Source organism: Pelodiscus sinensis, chromosome 33 (genome assembly GCF_049634645.1).
Source record: "Pelodiscus sinensis isolate JC-2024 chromosome 33, ASM4963464v1, whole genome shotgun sequence".
Classification (NCBI taxonomy): domain Eukaryota; kingdom Metazoa; phylum Chordata; order Testudines; family Trionychidae; genus Pelodiscus; species Pelodiscus sinensis.
Genome location: NC_134743.1, coordinates 3,133,335 through 3,152,924, shown reverse-complemented (window position 1 = coordinate 3,152,924; position 19,590 = coordinate 3,133,335). Strand labels below are relative to the sequence as shown.

Genomic DNA, 19,590 nt, shown 5'->3' with positions numbered 1-19,590 from the left:
ATGGGCCGTTGGTCCGACTCAGTCTGGCCGTTCTGAGGTTCCAGCAAGGAAGGACTGTGGCACCCACCGGGAGAAGTTAAAATGGTGAGTAAGGGAGGGATGGCTCTGACATGGGACCTGGACAGCTTGTGGTACAATTGCAGGCACACTCATGGGTGGCGGGTAATGGAGGCAAGGGAAGGCATAGCCTTCCCCAAACTGCCTACCTCTCCGGCCTCCAGGGAGGGCTGGGGTCATGGTGTGACAATTCGGGATCCCAGCTACCAGGGAGGGATGGGCTAGTGGCACGGCAGCCAGGCTCCTTGGCCACCCGAGAGGGCTACAGCCGGGGCTGCAGCACAGCAACCCTGACCCTCCAGGTGGCCAGGAAGTGTTGGGCTGGGTTGGGCCCGACTCCTCCTCCCGCCTTTGTCTCCCTTCCTGGGCAAAAGGTGTTACCTGGTCGCACCCCCTCTTGGGCTCAGGTTTCGAAGGAAATTGGCCGTTGTTCACATACAGGCTGTGGGGCAGCCTTCCTCAAGTCAGTCCCACCCAGAACCCCCATCACCATCTAGGCCTGGGTGTAGCACCTAGGGAAACTGAGGCACACACAGGCGTTAACTATTGGACAGCAGAGCTCATGTGCAACATAACAAAGTGAATAAAATCCCTGGGGAATCACATATCATGGAGCCAATTGCACCACGCCAGACCCAGGCATAATGATTATGAAGTCAATATGGGGAGAGCTGCAACCCCCCATTATTATTGGGGCTTCTGGTTCTGTAGACACAGGATCTCCCAGGGCCTTTCATAGTCAGAGTCACCCCACTGGTCAGATGGTCAGTGGTAGCTTCCAGCTGCTGCTCTCTTATTATTCAAGCATGGAATCTGTGTCCCTAGGGATGCGATGATGCTGTGGTGCTGTTTGAGTCATTTCAGATTGTAACAGTATTTGACTCTTCGCTTTCTTTCCCATACAGGGCCACTCCCACGCCACGGCGACCAACTCAGTCCTTCCTACGTATGTTGCACTGTGACATCACCACATCCCATTCACTATCCTCCTTCCACCAAGTTTCTGTGGCCATGTCTAGACTGTCTGCAGGCTTCTTTCAGAAGACGCTTTTCTGGGAGAGACCATTCAGAAAAGCTTTTCTAGAAAGAGAGCGTCCACACAGCAAAAGCACAATGAAAAAGTGACCTGCTTTTTTGATAGCACCCACAGGACACCAGGGCACCTGTGCTTTTTCCTGGAGGCCTCTTCTTTCAAAAAAACACTTTCTTCCACATTCATAAATGCCTTTTCCAAAAAAAGCTTTTTCGGAAAAAGGCTTCTTCCTCATAGAAAGAGGTTTCCCGCTGTTGGAAAAACCCCTCCGTTCTTTCGACTTTCTGTTGAAAGGACGCAATAGCAGTGTGGATGTACATGTAGTTTTTCTGGAAAAACTCTGCAGTGTAGACATACCCTGTGATGCCTGTTTTATCCTCATGTACTACCAGGCACTCTAGTTCACCCATCTTGGTATTTAAACTTCTAGCCTTTGTACAGGAGCATGTCTCATATTTGCACATATTTAATGGCCTGACTTCATGGAATGAAATTGGATGGGAGGCTTTTTCATTTGACTGTTTCTCTTCAGTTTCCTTCTGAACTTTATCAACTTCCTTCTCTCATCTTTGCTAGGACAGAGTGTCACATTTAATAAATCTCCCCAAAGGAGGTCTCTGTCATGTGCTTCTCTGTTGCTGTTGGCTCGCCCCGTCCCAGCCCTTAGTGTAAAATCTCCTCTACGGCCTTTTTAATTTTCCATGCCAACAGTGTTGCTCCTTTTCAGTTTGCGCAGAGCCCAGCCCTCCTGTGAGCAGAGGTCAGCAATATACCATGCGCATGCTGCAACTGGCGTGTGAGATGGTTTTGAGTGGCACACGGCCCAGCTGGCAGGGCTGTGTGACGGGTGGCTGCCCCCTTTTCCATGGCTGGAGCCAGGTCACAGGGAGGCTGTCCCTGCTGAGACAGCATCACCAGGGCCCCAGTACCTGCTCTGTGGAAGCCACATGGCCCAGACAGCAGGGCTGTGTGGTGGGAGGCTGGGACTGCTCTGGGGCAGCCAGCCTGCATGGAGGAGCGGGGTTGGTGCAGGGGCTTCTTCAGGGGTGGCTAGGCCACATGGGGAAGTGAGGCTCCCCGAGCCAGCTTCTGGGGGCAGGCTAGAGCCGGGCTCGGGTGCAGTGGCCGTGGGGAAAGGGGCGGGGGCTCACTCTGGTGCTGCTTCAGAGGATTGTGTGTGTGTGTGGAGCTGCCTTCCTGCCCCTCCAGCGCCTTCGCCTGAGAGTCCCATCCCCACCTCCTCCAGCCCACTGCTCTCCGTCCTGTTATGCAGCCCCAGCCCTGCAGCCTCGGTGGCCCCACTCCGCTCGCCTCCCTTTTTGCCTCGCGGTGCCCCTGCTAGGCAGGCTAAAGCTGACCTGCGGCTCTCAGTCTGGGTGGTGGCAGCTGACGGGAGAGGAAAATGTGTAGGGGGTCCCCTGCCCCAAAGCCATGTTGGCCCCTGGCTGCCTGGGTCTCTGGCAGGAAGGCGAGGGCACCATGGGCCGGACCCCCACGGGTCCCTGTCACACCCTCGCTTGCCCATTTCTCTGACACCCTGCCCCAGCCTGTGCTGGTGGTGCAACATCACACTCCCCCCTCCCCCTCCAACTTCGGAGCCAGTGCCAGCTTCCTGCAGGGGGCAGGGGTGGGGATGGGAAGCCCCGAGGCTCCGTGCTGCATCCAGCTTCCAGGGAAGTGCCATGTGCTGCTCCTTCCCTCCCCACCAGACAGGAGACCAAAGTGGGCATGCGATGGAGAGAGCCCCTCCCCCACTGCCCGCAGAGCGGCGCGGCCCAGGGCAGGAGGGTTAAATCTCGGCACACCACTCCGGAAAGGTTGCTGACCCCTGCTGAAGAGGTTCCTCTTTATCCAAAAGGTTCCCTAGTTCCTCATAAACTTGAATCTCTCCTCCCTGCGCCAGTGTCTCATCCCTGCACGGAGACCCTGCAGATCTGCCCAACTGGCCCTGGGTGTGGAATTGGAAGGATTCCAGAGAACGCTACCATGGAGGTCCTAGCGCCGGTGTGGGCAGATATCTGGTTTGGCAGGGTTAACCCCTAGTTGCCTCACCATTGTATTTACCTCGGCAGGCATGGGTGATTGCAGCTCCTGTTGGCTGCATATCACTGTTCCTGGCCAATGGGAACAATGGGAAGTGGTGTCCTGTTCCATGCTACTTGCTACAGCTCCCATTAGTCAGGAACGGCAATCCATGGCCAATGGGAGCTGTGATCACTGGTGTCTTCAGGTAAATATAATGACGGCAGCCTGCCGGGGCTAATCCCAGTGAGAAGCTGCCATTTTATTGTCCACCCCTGTCCTAGATTCTCACCTAGCAGTCTCAATTGGACCTCTCACTTAGGTTACTGGTACCATATGTACCACAATTTAGAAAAACTTTATAAAAAGGGGAAAACACTAAAAAGCAGACCAGATGGGGGTTGATAATGTGAAATCACAAATCGGGGGGGGGGGGCAAAGAAAAGGTTTATTCTAGCTGCTTGTGGACATAGGGGGTTCTTGCAGTGCACCCAACACATTGCTCAGCAGATCCCTGTCAGGGGAATAGGAAATAGATATGAGATCCAAACTGTACGCACCTGATTATAAAGCAATAGAAGTAAGATGAGGGACTCCTTTGCATATAATTGACCATGGGACACAACGTCTGAGAAATGCTCTTGGGCTTTTGCCTGTTCCCTGTGTAACACCGTAGCAGAGGACAAAAGTGAACAGGAAATGAAAGTGAAAGTGTTCCAGCTGCTGCTTGATGGTGCTAGATACAGAAGAAGCATTTGTGTCTTGCCATTTATAACATGCCTGAGATGAGATCTGTGAAAGCCAGCAACAGCACACAGAGAAAACCCACAGAAAGGTCAAAGAGAGGTTGAGACAGTTATGAAACAAACATGTAGAGCAGGAGCCAGCCACAAATTATGCAACATGTGGCCGGATAATAACTTATGAAAACAACTGAAATATTGTGGTGCTGTAGTTAGTGTCTTAAATCCTTTATTTTCTCTCTTTCTAATTGTATGAATTCCTTCCTTTCTGACATTTTCTTAATGGGTACTCGCTTGTTTTCTTTTTTCCCCTTGAATTCTGCATGTGCAAAACAGACATCAACACAAATGTTTCCCTAAAATATATAATTAGGCTAAGTATTACGATTTAAATCCAACACCTCGTAATTATATATTTTTTGCCTAAATTCAGTCATTTATTTTTACTTAGATAATACTGTAATTTTGGATTTTTGTGTATTAAAATTAATTTAGCAATTACCGGACACAAACACTATACTTCTGTTTTCCAAAGGGCATTGATCTAAGCATTATAATTACCTTGTAGTGTATGTTTCAAAATCAGTATTGAACTGTGTATTGTTAAATGTCTGGGAAAATATTATTTAACTAGCCAATTAGCCCGTCATAAGATGGGATTTTCAGGTCTTCTCTCCTGAGCTCTCTCACCCCGTCTCTCTCTCTCTCTCTCTCTCTCTCTCTCTCTCTCCTCCTACTGCCTCCACCCCCCCCCCTCCCCAGCTGTCCTCTTTGGTAGCCCCATCTCAAAAAAGATACATTAAAATTGGAAAATGTGCAAAGAAAGGCAATGAACGTGATCAGGACTATGGAACAGTTTCCTAGTAGGAAACATGAAGGAGATGTGGCCGTTTGTCTTAGAAAAGAGGCAACTGAGGGCAGATTGTGACACACCCAGGATCTGGACAGTTGAACAGCCGTGTCCTCTCAGCTCTCTAATCTGGGGGCCTGTTACACTGCCCACATTTGATTGCTGCCAACAGCCGCTCTTGAATTACACTGCAGAGGGACACCAGGCTTTCCCCTGAGAGAAGATTCTTGTGCTGCCAAGCTCTCTCCCGGACAAGACAAGCTCCGATGAATTCCAGCATTTATTAATAGAAAATGGCAAGCACAGAATCCTGGTACCCCAAATGGCATTTCCCCCAAACATTCAAAGGAACTCATTTAGATAAAACAATAAAACAAGTATATTAACTACAAAAGGATGAACTCAAACAAGTACAAATAATAAGATATATAAATCAGAATTGGTTACAAAAAAATAAAAGTAAAATGCAGCTAACAGCCAACTTATCACAAGCTGAGTGAAGTCAAAACAAGACCTCTCTTACCGCGGGGTTCAATATTCCCACGGGCTGAGCCTCTCGCAGCCAGGATCCCGCTCCAATCCAGTGCTGCCTCCTATGTTCTCCAGGTGTTGTGGGTGACATTGGCAGAGAGAAGAGGAGAAATTATTTGGGGCATCTGCCCTTCCCTTCTTATTGTCCTTTTCCTTCTTTGAGAAGCATCTCATGGGAGGTCCAGGGGAAAAAAAGTCTGTGGGGGCCTGTTTCTTTGTAAGATATAGATTTTTGTGCCAGGTTCCCAGACTTCAACTGTCCTATGAATACCCTACAAAGGAATCCAATGTTGCAAGACATATTTTTGGAGTATTGTGTCCAATTCTGGACCTCCCATTACAGAAAGGATGTGGGTATATTGGAGAGGGTCCAGCAGAGAGCAACAAAAATTATTAGGGGGCTGGAGCACATGACCTACGAGGAAATACTGTGGGATTTGGTCTTATTTAGTCTGCAAAAGAGAAGAATGAGGGGGGATTTGACAGCAACCAACCTGAAGGGAGGTTCCAAAGAGGATTGGGAGAGGCTGCTCTCAGTAGTGATGGATGACAGAACGAGGAGCAATGGTCTCAAGGTGCGGTGGGGGAGGTACAGATTGGATATTAGGAAAAACGGTTTCCATAGGTGGGTGGGGAAGCGCTGGAATGGATTCTTTAGGGAGATGGTGGAATCTCCATCCCTATAGGTTGTTAAGTCTTGGCTTGACAAAGCCCAAGCTGGGATGATTTAGTTGGGGTTGGTCCTGCTTTGGGCTGGGAGTCGGACTTGATGACCTCCTGAAGTCTCTTCCACCCCTAGGATTCTATTATTTTTTCAGGAGAATATTCTTCAGCGAGTTATGAGTTTTCAAATTTGACATAAATTATTACAACAACCTGAAAGGGGTGACTGGAGGGGTACAGAGCACAATTGGAGAATGACAGAAGTCTATAGAATCTTGAATGGTGCACAGAAAGCAAACAGGGAAGTGTTAACTTTTCATAAAACAAGAATACGCAGTCACCCAATGAAATGAATTGGCAGCAGGCTTAAAACAAACAAAAGGAAGCTCTTCTTCACGCAATACGCAGTCAACCTGTAAAACTCTTTGCCGGGGATGTTGTCAAGGACAAAATTACAGTTGGGTTCAAGAAAGTCTTAGATAAGATCTTGAAGGACAGCTCCATCAATGGCTACTAGCTTAGATTGTCATGGACATCCCATGTTCCAGGTGTCCCTAAGCCTCTGACTGCCAGAAGCTGGGACTGGACCAGGGTCTGGCAAAATATGGCCCGTGGGCTGGATCCCTGCCTGTCCCAGCCCCACACACTAATCAGAAAAGCTGACTGCAGGCTGGGTTTGTCTGAACAGCTGCAAGCCTGGGGAAGGGGTGGAAGAGGCTTTGCACACTGCCCCATCCCAAAAACCATCTTCAAGCCCCCCCCCCCCCCCCCAACTCTCCTCAGGCTCTGAGCAGCCTGCCAGGCCATGGACAGCAGGGAACCTGCTGGGCTGTTGCCAAGGAATTGCCCAGGTAAGTCTCCCAGCCAGGGTCACACCCTGACACACCAGCCCCTCCCTCTTCCCCCAGACCATCCCCAATCCTGTTCCTGTACCCCACATAATCCAAACTTTTCACACACCCCCACTCCTGCACTCATACCCCCTTCCCAGACCCTGCACCCCAATCTCCTGGCCCCAGGACACAGGCCCCTCCTGCCGAAGTCATAACACAAACCCCTGCATCTCCTCCCCTGCCCTGATCACAACCACCTCCTTCACCCAAACTTCCTCCCAGATCCCACATCCCCTCCTGCACTTCAATCCCTTCCCCCAAGCTCCCTTCCACACCCAGCCTCCATCCCAGACCCTGCCCCTCCTCCACTAATACCATGGAAGAATATTATACCCTCCACCACTGACCAAATTCTTGGAGTGGCTCCCCATCAAAAATTATTGCCCACCCCTGGACTAGACAACAGGAGATGGCTCACTCAAAGCTGCCCTGTTCGGTTCATTCCCTCTCACGCATGTGACACTGCACTAGGCAGACCATTGGGCCAACCTAGTAGGGTCATTCTTTCATTCTTAGGATCTGATCTCATGTACTTAGCCTTTCTTGTTGTTTCCATTGCAATCTGTAACCAGCTATTTACATTGCTTAGTCAAGCATGTATGCAACGAAAACAACCTATGCGGCTATACCACAAGGTGACACTCTTAAACATGTTTGCACTTAGCAAGCTCACTGTCATTTGCTAATAATTCAATAGAACCATTTATCGTATTCCTTTTTGCAAAGCTTCATGGGGTCTTATAACCATGACCAATGCCGAAGCTGCGGGTTTCATTATGCCTATTATATCTGAAATTATAATATAAGCAAGAAAAAAAATGATGACAACCTCTGGATGCCTGGAGACTTCCCAGCCTGGGTAGACAGTAGATTATGCAGCTTCCCTGGAAGCTGTGCACTGAAAGATTACCCCGGAGAGATTCAGGTGCCACCCAGCTGATTAGCAGAGCACCCACAGCTAGGTTTATGTTTCTACTGATGGTGCACATGTGCACCTGCCTCGCTGCACACAACAACTTTTATTCCTCACGTGGATGTTAAAAAATGGAGGGAACATTGATAGACAGACATGTACCAGTGCACTAAAAGCAGCAGCATGGGCACTGTGGCATGGGCACCCACATGGCTCTGGCTATTTTTAGTGCACTCACTTGTGCAGAGTTAGCACATCACTGTCTGCTCAGGCTGGGAGTCACTAGTTGCCACGCTGGTCTATCACATGGGCCATTTCCCTGGGTAGTTCGGGTTGTCTGTGTGATCATCTTTTGCTTCAATCTCCACTTTAATGATGGCCTTATCCGCATTGGACATAGTGGCTTTTGCCTGGATCCCCTGGGTGGTCACGTCTAGCTGGTAATCCGGCACCTTGAGCTCCACTCTCCCGAAGGACTCACACTTATAGGGTGGGTGGTGGTTGTACATATACTGGTAGAGACGCTCCATGCTCTCAAAGTGCTTCCTGCCCGCGAAGAGCTCGATGGCAAACTCCGAGTTGTAGAGGACGCGGTCGAAGGGGTTGGAGAACATGATGGCCAGGGTGAAGGCATCGGACTCGTAGCTCAGCACCCCCACGCTCCCGCGGGCCGAGTAGCTCGTTTTCACAAACACGCAGCTCCCCGATTTGCCAGGGGGGATGGAGTCCTCTGGCTTAACCAGGACATGGCCACTGAAACAGTAAGTCCTGGAGGAAAACCACACAGGATTCCTTTATTACACGGCATCCCTGACAACAGGGCATCCTTAGGGGTTATGCGGCCCTATGAAGTGCTGTAAACTGGTCCCCCAATGGCAGCGGGGAGAGGGGATTTTCAGAATTGTGATTTTATAATCTTCAGCCACACGCTAATGAAATAGTTTTAAAGCAAATTTTAAAGCCAGGCCCTGTCGACTGACAGTAAATTCAGAATAAACTTTAAAAAGAACAAATGTTCTGGTAGCACTTTATAGACGAACAAAACATGTAGATGGGATCATGAGCTTGCGTGGGCACGGCCCACTTCGACTGACAGTCCAGAGCAGGGCTTGGCAAACCCCTGTGACAAGGCTTCATTACCACTCGCATGGCTCTCTCTCCGGCTCTGCTAACAGACCTGGCAGGCTTTGTCACAGTTCAGTGAGCTGGATCCTCTCCGGAGGAAGCAGGGCCGCAGAGCAGGGAGAGGAAGAGACGGGAGGGTGGACAGTAAGACCCAGGGGTGCCCCAAATTTCTGGATACAAATTCTACATCTGGGTAAATAATTTACACCTGGCAAAATGTAAAACAGTGTCCTGATAACGGCAGAAACCTGACCTGGAGTTTAAGCAAAAATACCAAACCTTCCCCCCCAAAAAAACTTGGGAAAAATTCTGTTGATAAAAAAAGGGGGAGACCAAAGATGTTGAGGGAACAAAAATCAGTATGGCCTCTTTAAGAGGCTTTTTTGCAGGAGGCCATTTGGTTTTTCTGTTAGAGCCACAAGACAAGCCTCTGCAGAACCAGATAAGTGGGGGTGGGGTGGGGGAGCATCCAAGAAGGGGGAGACCCTGGAGCGGGTCCGGGGGTTGGGCCTGGTTGCCAGGTTTCTGGTATTTTCACCTCCTGGCAGGGGAAGAAAGAAAATACTCTGCTCAGGGTCGGGGCGCTGGCTGCAGAGCCGGGGCTAAGGGGGTGGAGCCCAGCAGGTTCCAGGATGGGCAAGGAGACCTCGGTCTGTGAAGCAGCAGCAGCCAGGTTGGATCTAAGGCAGGGAGCAGGCACATCTGACAGGTCTGGGCGAGGGGGGGCTCTAGGTGGCAGGGTGGTTCAAGGGGCGGCAGGGGTCTCTCGACTGCAGGATGTTTATTTGGGAGGGTAGGAAGGGGGCATCAGGGTGGCAGAGCTTATATTGGGGTGCTGGTTTCCCTAGCGTGTAGGGACCCTTGCGGGGCACAGGTTGTGTAGGGCCAGGCTGCGTGTGTAGTGATCTGACCAGCGAGGGGAATGTAATATGACTGGGGTTGAGAGGTTGGCAGAGTGACTTTCCTCTCAACGATTTTGAATTCGATCATTCTCTGCCTTGTTGCTAATGTGCACGAATTCCTGCTGGGGCTTGTAGCTTTAAAAAAACAAAGCCCGTTAGAGCTAGGTACCTAAAGCGCCGCTTGTTATTTGTTGTACAGAGGTAATAAATAAACCTCTTAATTTCAGTAAATAGATCGGGCAACTTTTGGGCTACCATTTAAATGATTTTGGACTCTTAATTCAGTAGAAATCTGGAAACATTATGTTCCTAATGACAGTGTTCAGGGACATAGATACACCCGCATCATATGGCGATGTAGCAGAGCGTGAGTGCACATGGATATGTGTGTACACATTTAGATGCCCATGTGTGGGTGTATGTGAGTGAGGGTATGTGACAGACGTGCACATACAGGTCTGTGGAGGTTGTATCAATGTGCAGTAAACACACTGATCACCTTCACAAAGTATCGCTGGCCGATAGCCATGGCTCTGCCCCCAGTCCAACTCCTCGGGACTGACACACACAGTCCAACAGTCCAGCAGCTGTTTCCTCTCAAATCAAATGTCCAGGGAAACATTTCCTTCTCTCCCCGCCCCCCTCCAAAGTGTGTGATCTCCCTCCAAACTCCTCCAGCCCTTGTCCTAGACACATGCAATCCCCTGGCCCAACGATCCACTACAAACTTGTGCCCCTCCAGAGCTAAAAACAGCAAATTCAGCCCCGAGGGAAGGAGGATTTGCAGTGGTTCTAGGAGACACACAGAACTCACCCAGCCTGTGGCTGCATGGGGATAGATTAGATAGATAGAGGAGGTGTTGGGGACAGACATACAGACAGACACTCAGTCGCAGACACGCACCCCACACCCTAGCCCAGACAGACAGACCCCAGACATAGGAAGAGTTGGAAGACCCGAGGAGGGGGCCTGGGAACCTGCTCACCTGGGATTTTCAAGGGTGCTGCTGGTCTTGTTGCTTATCTCGATGCCCACGCTCCTGCCAGCAGTCACGGTCAGCATCCGCCCTTCGATGTTCGCCATCTCGCAGCACCAAGGGCTCGCTGAGCAGCAGAACTGACCCACTGGCCTCCCAGCCGGCCCAGGTCCAGCCCTGGCTGCGTGTGCAGCCCACACGTCACTTATGGGCAGGGTGTCTACATGTCAGTGGGAGAATGTGAAGGTCTCAAATCAGCAGGGTTTCTGCAAGAGGAAGTCCTGTCTACTCGAGTGGGGGAGGGAGCTCACAGGGGAGAAACACAAACCCTTTTGCTGTCAACCCATGGCTGCTGCTCCTCTCAGGGCCCTGCACCCCTGGGTCAGGGCAGGGCAGGGCTCCAGTGTCTCTGCTCCATGGGCAGCAGCAGGCGCAAAGCAAACCCAGCGCAGGACGGACACAGGGACTGGATGGTGAACATGCTCATGGTAATGTTGGACCCAGTGGTGCGGCTACCCCTGGGCCCCATGCGACAACACGGGAGATCTGAGAAGCTGAAAACCTGACGTGCAAGGAGAGCTTGGAGAGACTTGCTGGAGCTGTAGGCATAGCGAGCCGTGTGAACTAGACACTGTCACACCAAACAGGCCTGGCCTGGCCAGAGAGCAACACACCCCAGACTGGCTAGCCAAGCAAGCAAGCGCCTCACTGGAGAGGTAGTGCAGGAAAACCCAATGTTCTCAAGTAGCTACATAAGCACCCCAGGGAGGCGAATTTGTAGAAATGGTGGTGCCCAGAATGGGCCCTCGTCCCTCCCCTGCACCTGCCTAAGGCTTTGGGAGGGAGTTTGGCTCCAGGTTGGGGCAGGGATTGGGGTGCAGGAGGGGATCCAGGGTGCAAGTTCTGGGAAGGAATTCGGGTGCAGGTGGGGTGAGGGTGGGAGGAGCGGACACGGGGGCAGGGAGTGAGCGGTGTTGTGCTCACCTGTGGCACTCCTCCTCTGACATCCGTTCTTAGGCAGGGCGATGGGACAGGGATTCTGTACCCTGCTGCCTGCATGCACCTTCTCTGCAGCTCCCACTGGCCACAGGAGCACTTGGGCTGGTGGGGGATGTGCAGGGACAAACACACACACACCCTGCCCAGGGGCTGCAGAGACGTGCCGGGAGCCATCACAGAGCGAGAGCAGGCAGGGAGCCGCGTTAGCCCCGTTGCTGCAGGGGGTGACAGTGTAGGGCAGCCTGGACAACTCCGTCTTGACCAGAATAATAATGTCTGTGTTGTCCCACCCTGCAGGGACTGGGCTAACGATGGCTGCCTTGACCAAAGTGCGGCTTCTAACAGAGCAAACCAGGCCTGATTTGAACCTAGTGCATGAAAGCACATGGGCCAGGCCGAGGAGGGGTGAGCTTTGAGCATCAGGAGTGCATTAAATAGTGCACTGGGAGTGTTGGTCTAGAGATACCGTGCCAAGATCACTGGGAGTAACCCGGTACTGGTACATAACAATTCTAATGAGCAAAAATCACCCATGCAGCCATAGAATTATCCATTAAGTATCGAGTAGTTTGAGTAGCAGGACGTGTCCAAAAGAGGGGCATAAACAAAACATGATTAATTGGTAAATTTTACTAGAACGAGCAAGTCTTGCTATGGCTGTAAAGGTACGAATAGAAAAGGCAATCAGTGGGAGGGATTGGATAAGAGGTCACCATGACCTTACTCGCTGCAACTAGAAGCTGTGCCTGTTCCTACCGACTGATACATTGTGGACACCTCTGCACATGGGGAAACAATGAGGCCACGACCTCCCATCTGACAATCATCTGACAATTGTAAGGTCTTAGTGGTGGAACTGTGTGTTACATAGACATAAGTACATGTATATCCCCATCCTTAAAATCAAGTATCTGGGGTATTGTGCCAGGTGTAGGTGTTCTATTATTGTCTGTGCTATCTATCCTGTGTATTGAACAGATCTGTGTAACCTTGCACTGCTTTCCTTTACCATTCTGTGCATAATAAAGTTAAGAAGAGTTTATCTGAGGTGTTTTTACTGGCTCCTCTCGTATCCAAAAGCTGAACCACACGACAGACAGCAGGAAGCTTTTTAAATCATAGAATCATAGAATCCCAGGACTGGAAGAGACCTCAGGAGTCATTGGCTGTGTCTACATTAGCCCCTATTCCTTAATAGGGATGCAAATGTAGAACTTTGGAATAGGCAAATCCGCGGGGGATTTAAATATCCCCCGCGGCATTTGCATTAACATGGCTGCTGCTTTTTCCCGGCTTGTAGATAAGCCGGAGAAAAGCGCCAGTCTGGACGCGATCCTCCGGAAAATAAGTTCTTTTCCGGAGGATCTCTTATTCCTACTTTCACTGCACTGAATTGCCTAGTATAGTAGTCTGTGAAGAGAGAGGAAAAAGAACATTGCGAACTTCAGCTTTTCCCACATCATCTATCACTAAGTCACCTCCCTCATCCCATAAGGGCCCCACAGCCTCTCTGATCACCCTCTTATTGCTAACATGCCTGTAGAAACCTTGCTTGTTACCCTTCACAGCCCTTGCTAGCTGCAATTCCAATTGCGCTTTTGCCTTGCTCATAACTTCTCTCCATGCTCAAGAAATATATTTCTATACCTCCCGGCTGTGTCTAGACTAGCAAGTTTTTCCGCAAAATCATCTGCTTTTGCGGAAAAACTTGCCAGCTGTCTACACTGGCTGTTTGAATTTCCGCAAAAGCACTGACGATCTCATGTAAGATTGTCAGTGCTTTTGCAGAAATACTACACTGCTCCCGTTCGGGCAAAAGTCTTTTTCCGAAAAACTTTTGCGCAAAAGGGCCAGTGTAGACAGCAGAGATTTGTTTTCCGCAAAAAAGCCCCGATCGCGAAAATGGCTTTCGGGGCTTTTTTGCGGAAAAGGTCATCTAGATTGGCCACAGACGCTTTTCGGCAAAAAGTGATTTTGTGGAAAAGCATCCTGCCAATCTAGACACGCTTTTCCGAAAATGCTTTTAACGGAAAACTTTTCCATTAAAAGCATTTCTGGAAAATCATGCCAATGTAGACGTAGCCCCTAGTCATCTGTCCACATTTCCACTTCTTGTAAGCTTCCTTTTTGCGTTGAAGCTCACCAAGGATTTCCCTGGTAAGTCAAGCCGGTCGCCTACCATATTTGTTTTTCTTACTGCCCATCGGGACAGTTTGTTCCTGGGCCTTCAATAAGCCTTCTTTAAAATACTGCCAGTTCTCCTGGACTCCTTTCCCTTCATGTTAGCATCCCAGGGAATCCTGCCCATCAGTTCTCTGAGGGAGTCAAAGTCTGCTTTTCTGAAGTCCAAGGTGTGTATTTTGCTACTCTCCTTTCTTCCTTTGGTCAGGATCTTGAAATAGACCATCTCATGATCACTGCTTCCCAGGTTGCCACCCACATCTATTTCCCCTACTAGTTCCTCCCTGTTTGTGGTTGGTTCCTTCAGCACTTGTACCAGGAAGGTATCCTCAGCAGTCTCCAAACACTTCCTGGATTGTCCGTGTATTGTTGTATTAGTCTCCCAATAAATGTCAAGGTGGTTAAAGTCCCCCATGAGAATCAGGGTCTGTGATCTGGAAGCTTCTCTTAGTTGTCTGAAGAAAGCCTCATCTACCTCATCCATCTGATCTGGTCTATAGCAGACACCAACCACAACATCACCCCTGTTGCTCTAACTTAACCCAAAAACTCTCAACAGGTTTTTCTCCCTCTATGTACTGAAGCTCTGAGCAATCATCCTTCTCTCTTACATACAGTGCAACTCCTCCTCCTTGTCTCCCACCTGATCCTCCTGAACAGTTTACACCCTTCCATGACAATGCTCCAGTCATGGGAGTCATCCCACCGAGTCTCCGCTATTCTAGTCACCTCACAGTTCTTTGATTGTGCCAGGACTTCTAATCTTCCTGCTTGTTTCCCAGGCTTCTTGCATTCCTGTGCAGACACCGTAGATAACTAGCTGATTGCTGAACCTTCCCCATACAACTCAAGGCTCCTCTGCCTTGTATTTCACGTGGGGTCAGAGGGTGGGGCCAGGAGAAGCACATGGGGAGCACCTGGGGGGTGGCAGGCATGGCCACAGGAGAGTCCTGGCTATGAATTTTGCTGGAGCTGGACCCCTGGGCTAGGAATATTCCTGAAGCCCAGGTACCAAGGGAACATATAACTCTCCACCTGTGTAAACCCTTCCTTAAGAGCTGGGCCAGGAACGCAGGGACTGGTGGTAAGAACTGACAGAGGAATGGATGGTTTTGTTCACACTCACGGGTACAAGGGGTCGGGCTGGTCACCACCCACACCTGGCGTGGAACAGGTAACGTTTGTGTCGATGTAAAATGGGAGAAGTCAGAGGAGGGACCTCTCTGGCAGTGTCCTGGGGCATTTCCGGGGGAATGGGGCACGTGCAGGTTGGAACCAGTAGAGGTGAGTCTCTATCCCAGGCCTTTTCTACACCCTGATTTGAGACAATGGGGCACTCGGCCAGAGGCTGGGGGTGCGTACAGGAGTGGGGAGGGAGGTTCTGTGGCCTGCAATGTGCAGGGGTCAGACTAGGATGGTCCAGGGGCCCGAGCTGGGACCATTGTCGTGAGCACACGTGTTTCAGGGTAGCTGCACCAGGGTGCATGGCTGCAGGAAGTCTTGGGCCAGGAACTGAGCTTGATTCAGAACCAGATCAGAGGAGGCGTCCCCGTGGGGGTAGTGTGGACGGGAGGGACAATAATACGTAGCTCTCTAGAGGAAGGCCACTTGAGCACCTCTGGGGCCAGGCACCTACATCTGGACTCTTTAGAAAAAAAGATTTAGAGATGCTGCCCCCTGGTGGGAAGACACAGCGCAGCAGGCAGAGACTGGAAGTGAAATGTAAATGGCTCTGGCTATGGGGAACTAAGGGCTTTCCACATACCCCTGTCGAAGTACCTCCGTGCTGACTGGCAATAGCCTCCGTGTCCAGTCAGGGAGGACGCACTGTCGGAGGCAGTGAAAGGGTCACAATTCTGAGCTCACTGTAGAAATTACTTGTTCACAGCCAGGCAATTAGTCTCTGGCAACATCTTTTAAACAATCAAAGTGAAGTTTCCATTTGCAGGCCCCTCTAGAGCACCGGCACCGATCTCACAGCGCAGTGTCCAATACCTCCATGGATGCAGATGAAGTAGCAACCACAAAGGAATTAGTCACCGTCTAGCAGGGGTGGACGAATACCGGCCTGCCGACTGGATCCAATCTGCCAGGGTTAGCCCCCGGTGGGCCCCCAAACCACCGTATTTACCTGCACCTCCGCAGATCACTGTTCCTGGCCAATGGGAGCTGTGATTGCCCATATCGGCGGAGACATGGGTAAATATAGCAGCAGTGACCCACCAGGAGCTAACCCTGGTGAAGCGCCACTGGTTTATTGCCCACCCCTGCCTTATTGTGACCTTACATCTGCTTAAGCAGCAGCCAGAATAATTCATTGAAGCACCTGACGTGCTTCTGTGGGCACGTGGCTGTAGAGTGCTGAAACCAGACAAACCAGAGCTCTGGCTACGCCATTGTGCCCGAGAGCTACGCTGAATTAATCATGTGTCAGGTGAGCCAAGGCATAACTTTCACAGCCTCCCACCTCCCCCGCACCCAGTCCACGTCGGCGCCAGCTGCCTCCACTTCCCTCACAGCTCTTCCCCTCACTCATTTCTCCCTTGCTGGCCAGGGTCAAACTCTCAAGCTCTTGGCCTTGGCCAGAGCCCCTCCCTCATTCTGCCCCATCACCTGCAACCCCACTCACAGCCTTTCTGCCCTGTCCCCCGCTGCCCCACTCCCTGCTCACTCCATTCACCCTCTGCAGGTTGCCAACTTTCTCATTGCTGAAAACCGAACAACTTTGCCCCGCCTCCTACTCCGCATCTTCCTCTGAAGCCCCGCCCCATATTTACTCCTCTCCCTGCATCTCTTGCTCTCCACCCTCCCTCGGCCTGCTCACTCCCACCTCTCCCTGGACTCACCGGATGACCTGACGTTGCCAGGTTCCCTTTTCGAATGGATATTCTAGTGGAAAACTGGACAACTGGAAACTCTCCCCCCAGGTCTCCAGCAAAGCTCTGTGCCCCGATGCAGCTCCAGGGCCACTCCCCCCATCCAGGGCCATGGTGGTGGGAGAATATTTTTCCAGGGCCCCAAATCCACCACTGCCCCCCACCCGGGAGCATGAGATTACACCCCTCCACACTGGTTGTAGCCACAGTTACCGGCTGGTGTAAAGTGCAGGGTTGGGACTATCAGGGTGGTTGAGCAGGAGCCTCTGCAAGAAATCTGGCCCTGGCACTTCCCTCCGCAGGTTGCTGCTGTTGTGATTATTAGAGGTGGGGCGGAGGGGCAGGTGCTTGGGGAGCACACTGAGAAAACCGGGGAGGAGACGGAAGCAAAGGAGGAAAGGTAAGGAAGGGGGTCTAAAGACACTCATGTCTGGGGACAGGGCTGAAGATCTCATGCCCTGGCAGGGTAGATGGCACCAGCTAGTTGGTCTTTTCTGATGAATGAAGAGCACAGGAAACCCGAGAAGAAGTCGTACTTTTCGGTAACCGGGTTTGGTTCTTTAAAGGATTTGAAACCACAGAGAGAGGAATACTTCTTTTTAGGGTTAAACAAAGATTATTTATTTTTTCTATTTACTTTATAATTAATTTTCTATTTAAATCAATTCATTATTTTTGATTCTTTTAAGACAATATAATATACAAAGAAAAAGTAAAAAAACAGTACAGTTAAAAATAACAAGAAATAATAACTTCTCCTACTGATATACCCTCCTGAGTTACCTTTAAGAAATTTATGGAGTTAACAGTTATATAATACTCACGTTAAGAAAGATAGAAGCATTGCTTAGATTCAGGAGATATTCTTTTCTTTATGTTTTTCCTTTCTTTGGATTTTTCGTTGCAACTTACGACCGGTATTCGTTCCCCTTTCGGAGCTTATTTGTTCCCCTTTCGGAGCTTATGTACGGCAGCGAGATTCAGCGCCGGGGAGGGAGCCCTGGTTGATCAGACCTGGCTTTTCGGATTCGCAACCCGTCCGCTCGTGGTCTGTTTCAGCCCACCTTATATACCCTGTTTCGGTATTTTGGTACTCCTCCACTCGCCTGACAATTGCTGACGTTAGATTTTTGTTGTCTCATTCTGCTCTTACAAAAAACTTTCGTCTGCTCCATTTGGGGTACTCAGCACTTTGTTGCATACTGCTGTCTGAGTTACTTACTTCCCTAAAAGCGGGGTTATTGTTGGTCAACCAATCAAATTTTGTTTTTATTTTTATCTCCTGTATCTGAGAGTGCTGCCTTTCCTTTCCACTTACAATTAAACTGGTGCTCATTTGACATATTCTGGGTAGGCCTCAATACCTTTCTTTCACAGTACTCAGCTACTGTGGTTGTGGCTGGGAGTAACAAGAGATGAAACCTGACAGCTTCCAGCCCAGGAAACGTAGCACCAAGATGGGTTTCAACCACGATAAAAAAGAAGTTGAAGTCAAATCTTCATTCGCTCGTGGTCCAATATCCCCCTCTGAGCTGAAACTCTCTAGTCGGTCCAGATGACATGCCCATGGCTGGAAGAGCCCCACTATTCAACTCAGCGTTTTATAGGACCATGTAGCCAATTATTTTAGTAGCTGGTTCATTTATTGTGTGGTTATGACGAATTGGCATGTTAGGTCACATATAATCACTGTATGCTAAACAGAGTTAAGCTGGAGGGCTATAGAAGTATAAGACTCCGAGTACAACTCCAAGCAGATCCTGCACTTTGCCCACTGGGAGTTCCAGGTGTGGGATGATGACGTCCAAATCAGGTGTGGGGCTGCGGACATGGAGGTGGGAGCAGGAGAGGGCTCTGGAAGGAGGAAGGGGAGGGGCACACATTAACCTGGAACCCCGGGGTGGGCTGGGCATGGCCAGGGTAGCCCTTGCAGAAGGGTGGAGAGAGCGGAGTGTGGTTGGTGCCGTGGGTCCGTGAGACAGCTCGTGACGGAGTCTCTCCCCCACCCCCAATTCCTCACAGGCACTGTGTGGATGACTGAGATCTTGAGTCTGATCTGCAGCGGCGGGGACCCAGCCTGGAACCGAACCACCCTCAACTCCACCCGCATGCCCTGGTTCACCACCCACCTGGGGCTGGAAGCCATGCTAAACTACCCCCCACCCCGCCTGCTGACCTGCTACCTCCCCATCCAGCTCTTCCCCACCTCTTTCTTCAGCTCCAGGGCCAAGGTGAGCCTGACAGGCTATGCTGACCCCAGGGTTATCCAGGAATTACTGGTGAATCTTTCATTAAAGATTGTGTCCTGTGATGAAACCTCCACAAATATTTCCAAGCGAAACTGCAACCCTGAGGGTAAGAGGGGGCAGGACTATGGAGCAGAGCGGTGGGGGGGCAGTATCTGGCGGAGGGGTGCCCAGGAGAGAGGGGAATGGGCTGGGGGCAGGTGACCAAAGCCCACAGCTAAGTGAAGAGCTGGTGGGGCATGTGCTATGGTGCAGAACTGGGAGTGGGCAGGGTTATGGTGTGGAGCAGGGAGGCAGGGTTATGAAGCAGAGCAAGGGGGCGGGGCTGTGGTGTGGAGCAAGGGGGCAGGGTTACGGTGCAGAGCAAGGGGGCGGGGCTGTGGTGTGGAGCAAGGTGGCAGGGTTATGGTGCAGAGCAAGGGGGCAGGGTTATGGTGCAGAGCAGGGGGTAGGGCTAAGATGCATAGCTCAGTGGTTCTGGGCCTAAGCTGCAGACTGGGTGGTGTGGGGGAACAAGGCAATGGTGCGGAGCAGGGGGGCAGGACTGTGGTGCAGACCCAAGAGGGGCAGGGTTAGGAT

At 50.8% G+C, this 19,590-nt stretch overlaps 1 protein-coding gene across 2 annotated transcripts; it reads right to left on the bottom strand.

Moving 5' to 3' along the window:
* Positions 1 to 4,972: 4,972 nt before the first annotated feature.
* On the bottom strand, positions 4,973 to 18,126 carry LOC102443812 (DELTA-thalatoxin-Avl1a-like). 2 transcript variants are annotated; one of them, XM_006120076.4, is made up of 3 exons: positions 17,590 to 18,126; positions 10,719 to 10,929; positions 4,973 to 8,473 (listed from the first exon to the last, which is right to left on the bottom strand). In XM_006120076.4, exons 2-3 carry the CDS (start codon positions 10,814 to 10,816, stop codon positions 8,008 to 8,010), a joined length of 564 nt encoding a protein of 187 aa, XP_006120138.2. In that variant the 5' UTR covers positions 10,817 to 10,929; positions 17,590 to 18,126; the 3' UTR covers positions 4,973 to 8,007. The 2 variants fall into 2 exon arrangements, with proteins under 2 accessions (XP_006120138.2, XP_075770353.1); XM_075914238.1 differs by lacking the exon at positions 10,719 to 10,929.
* Between the last annotated feature and the right edge of the window lie 1,464 nt (positions 18,127 to 19,590).

Excerpts from the sequence above, each read along its gene's own strand:
- LOC102443812 (XM_006120076.4), bottom strand. The coding sequence starts at position 10,816 with ATGGCGAACATCGAAGGGCGGATGCTGACCGTGACTGCTGGCAGGAGC. Across the intron at positions 8,474-10,718 it reads AGCACCCTTGAAAATCCCAG|GACTTACTGTTTCAGTGGCC; the intron begins GTGAGCAGGTTC and ends GTTTTCCTCCAG.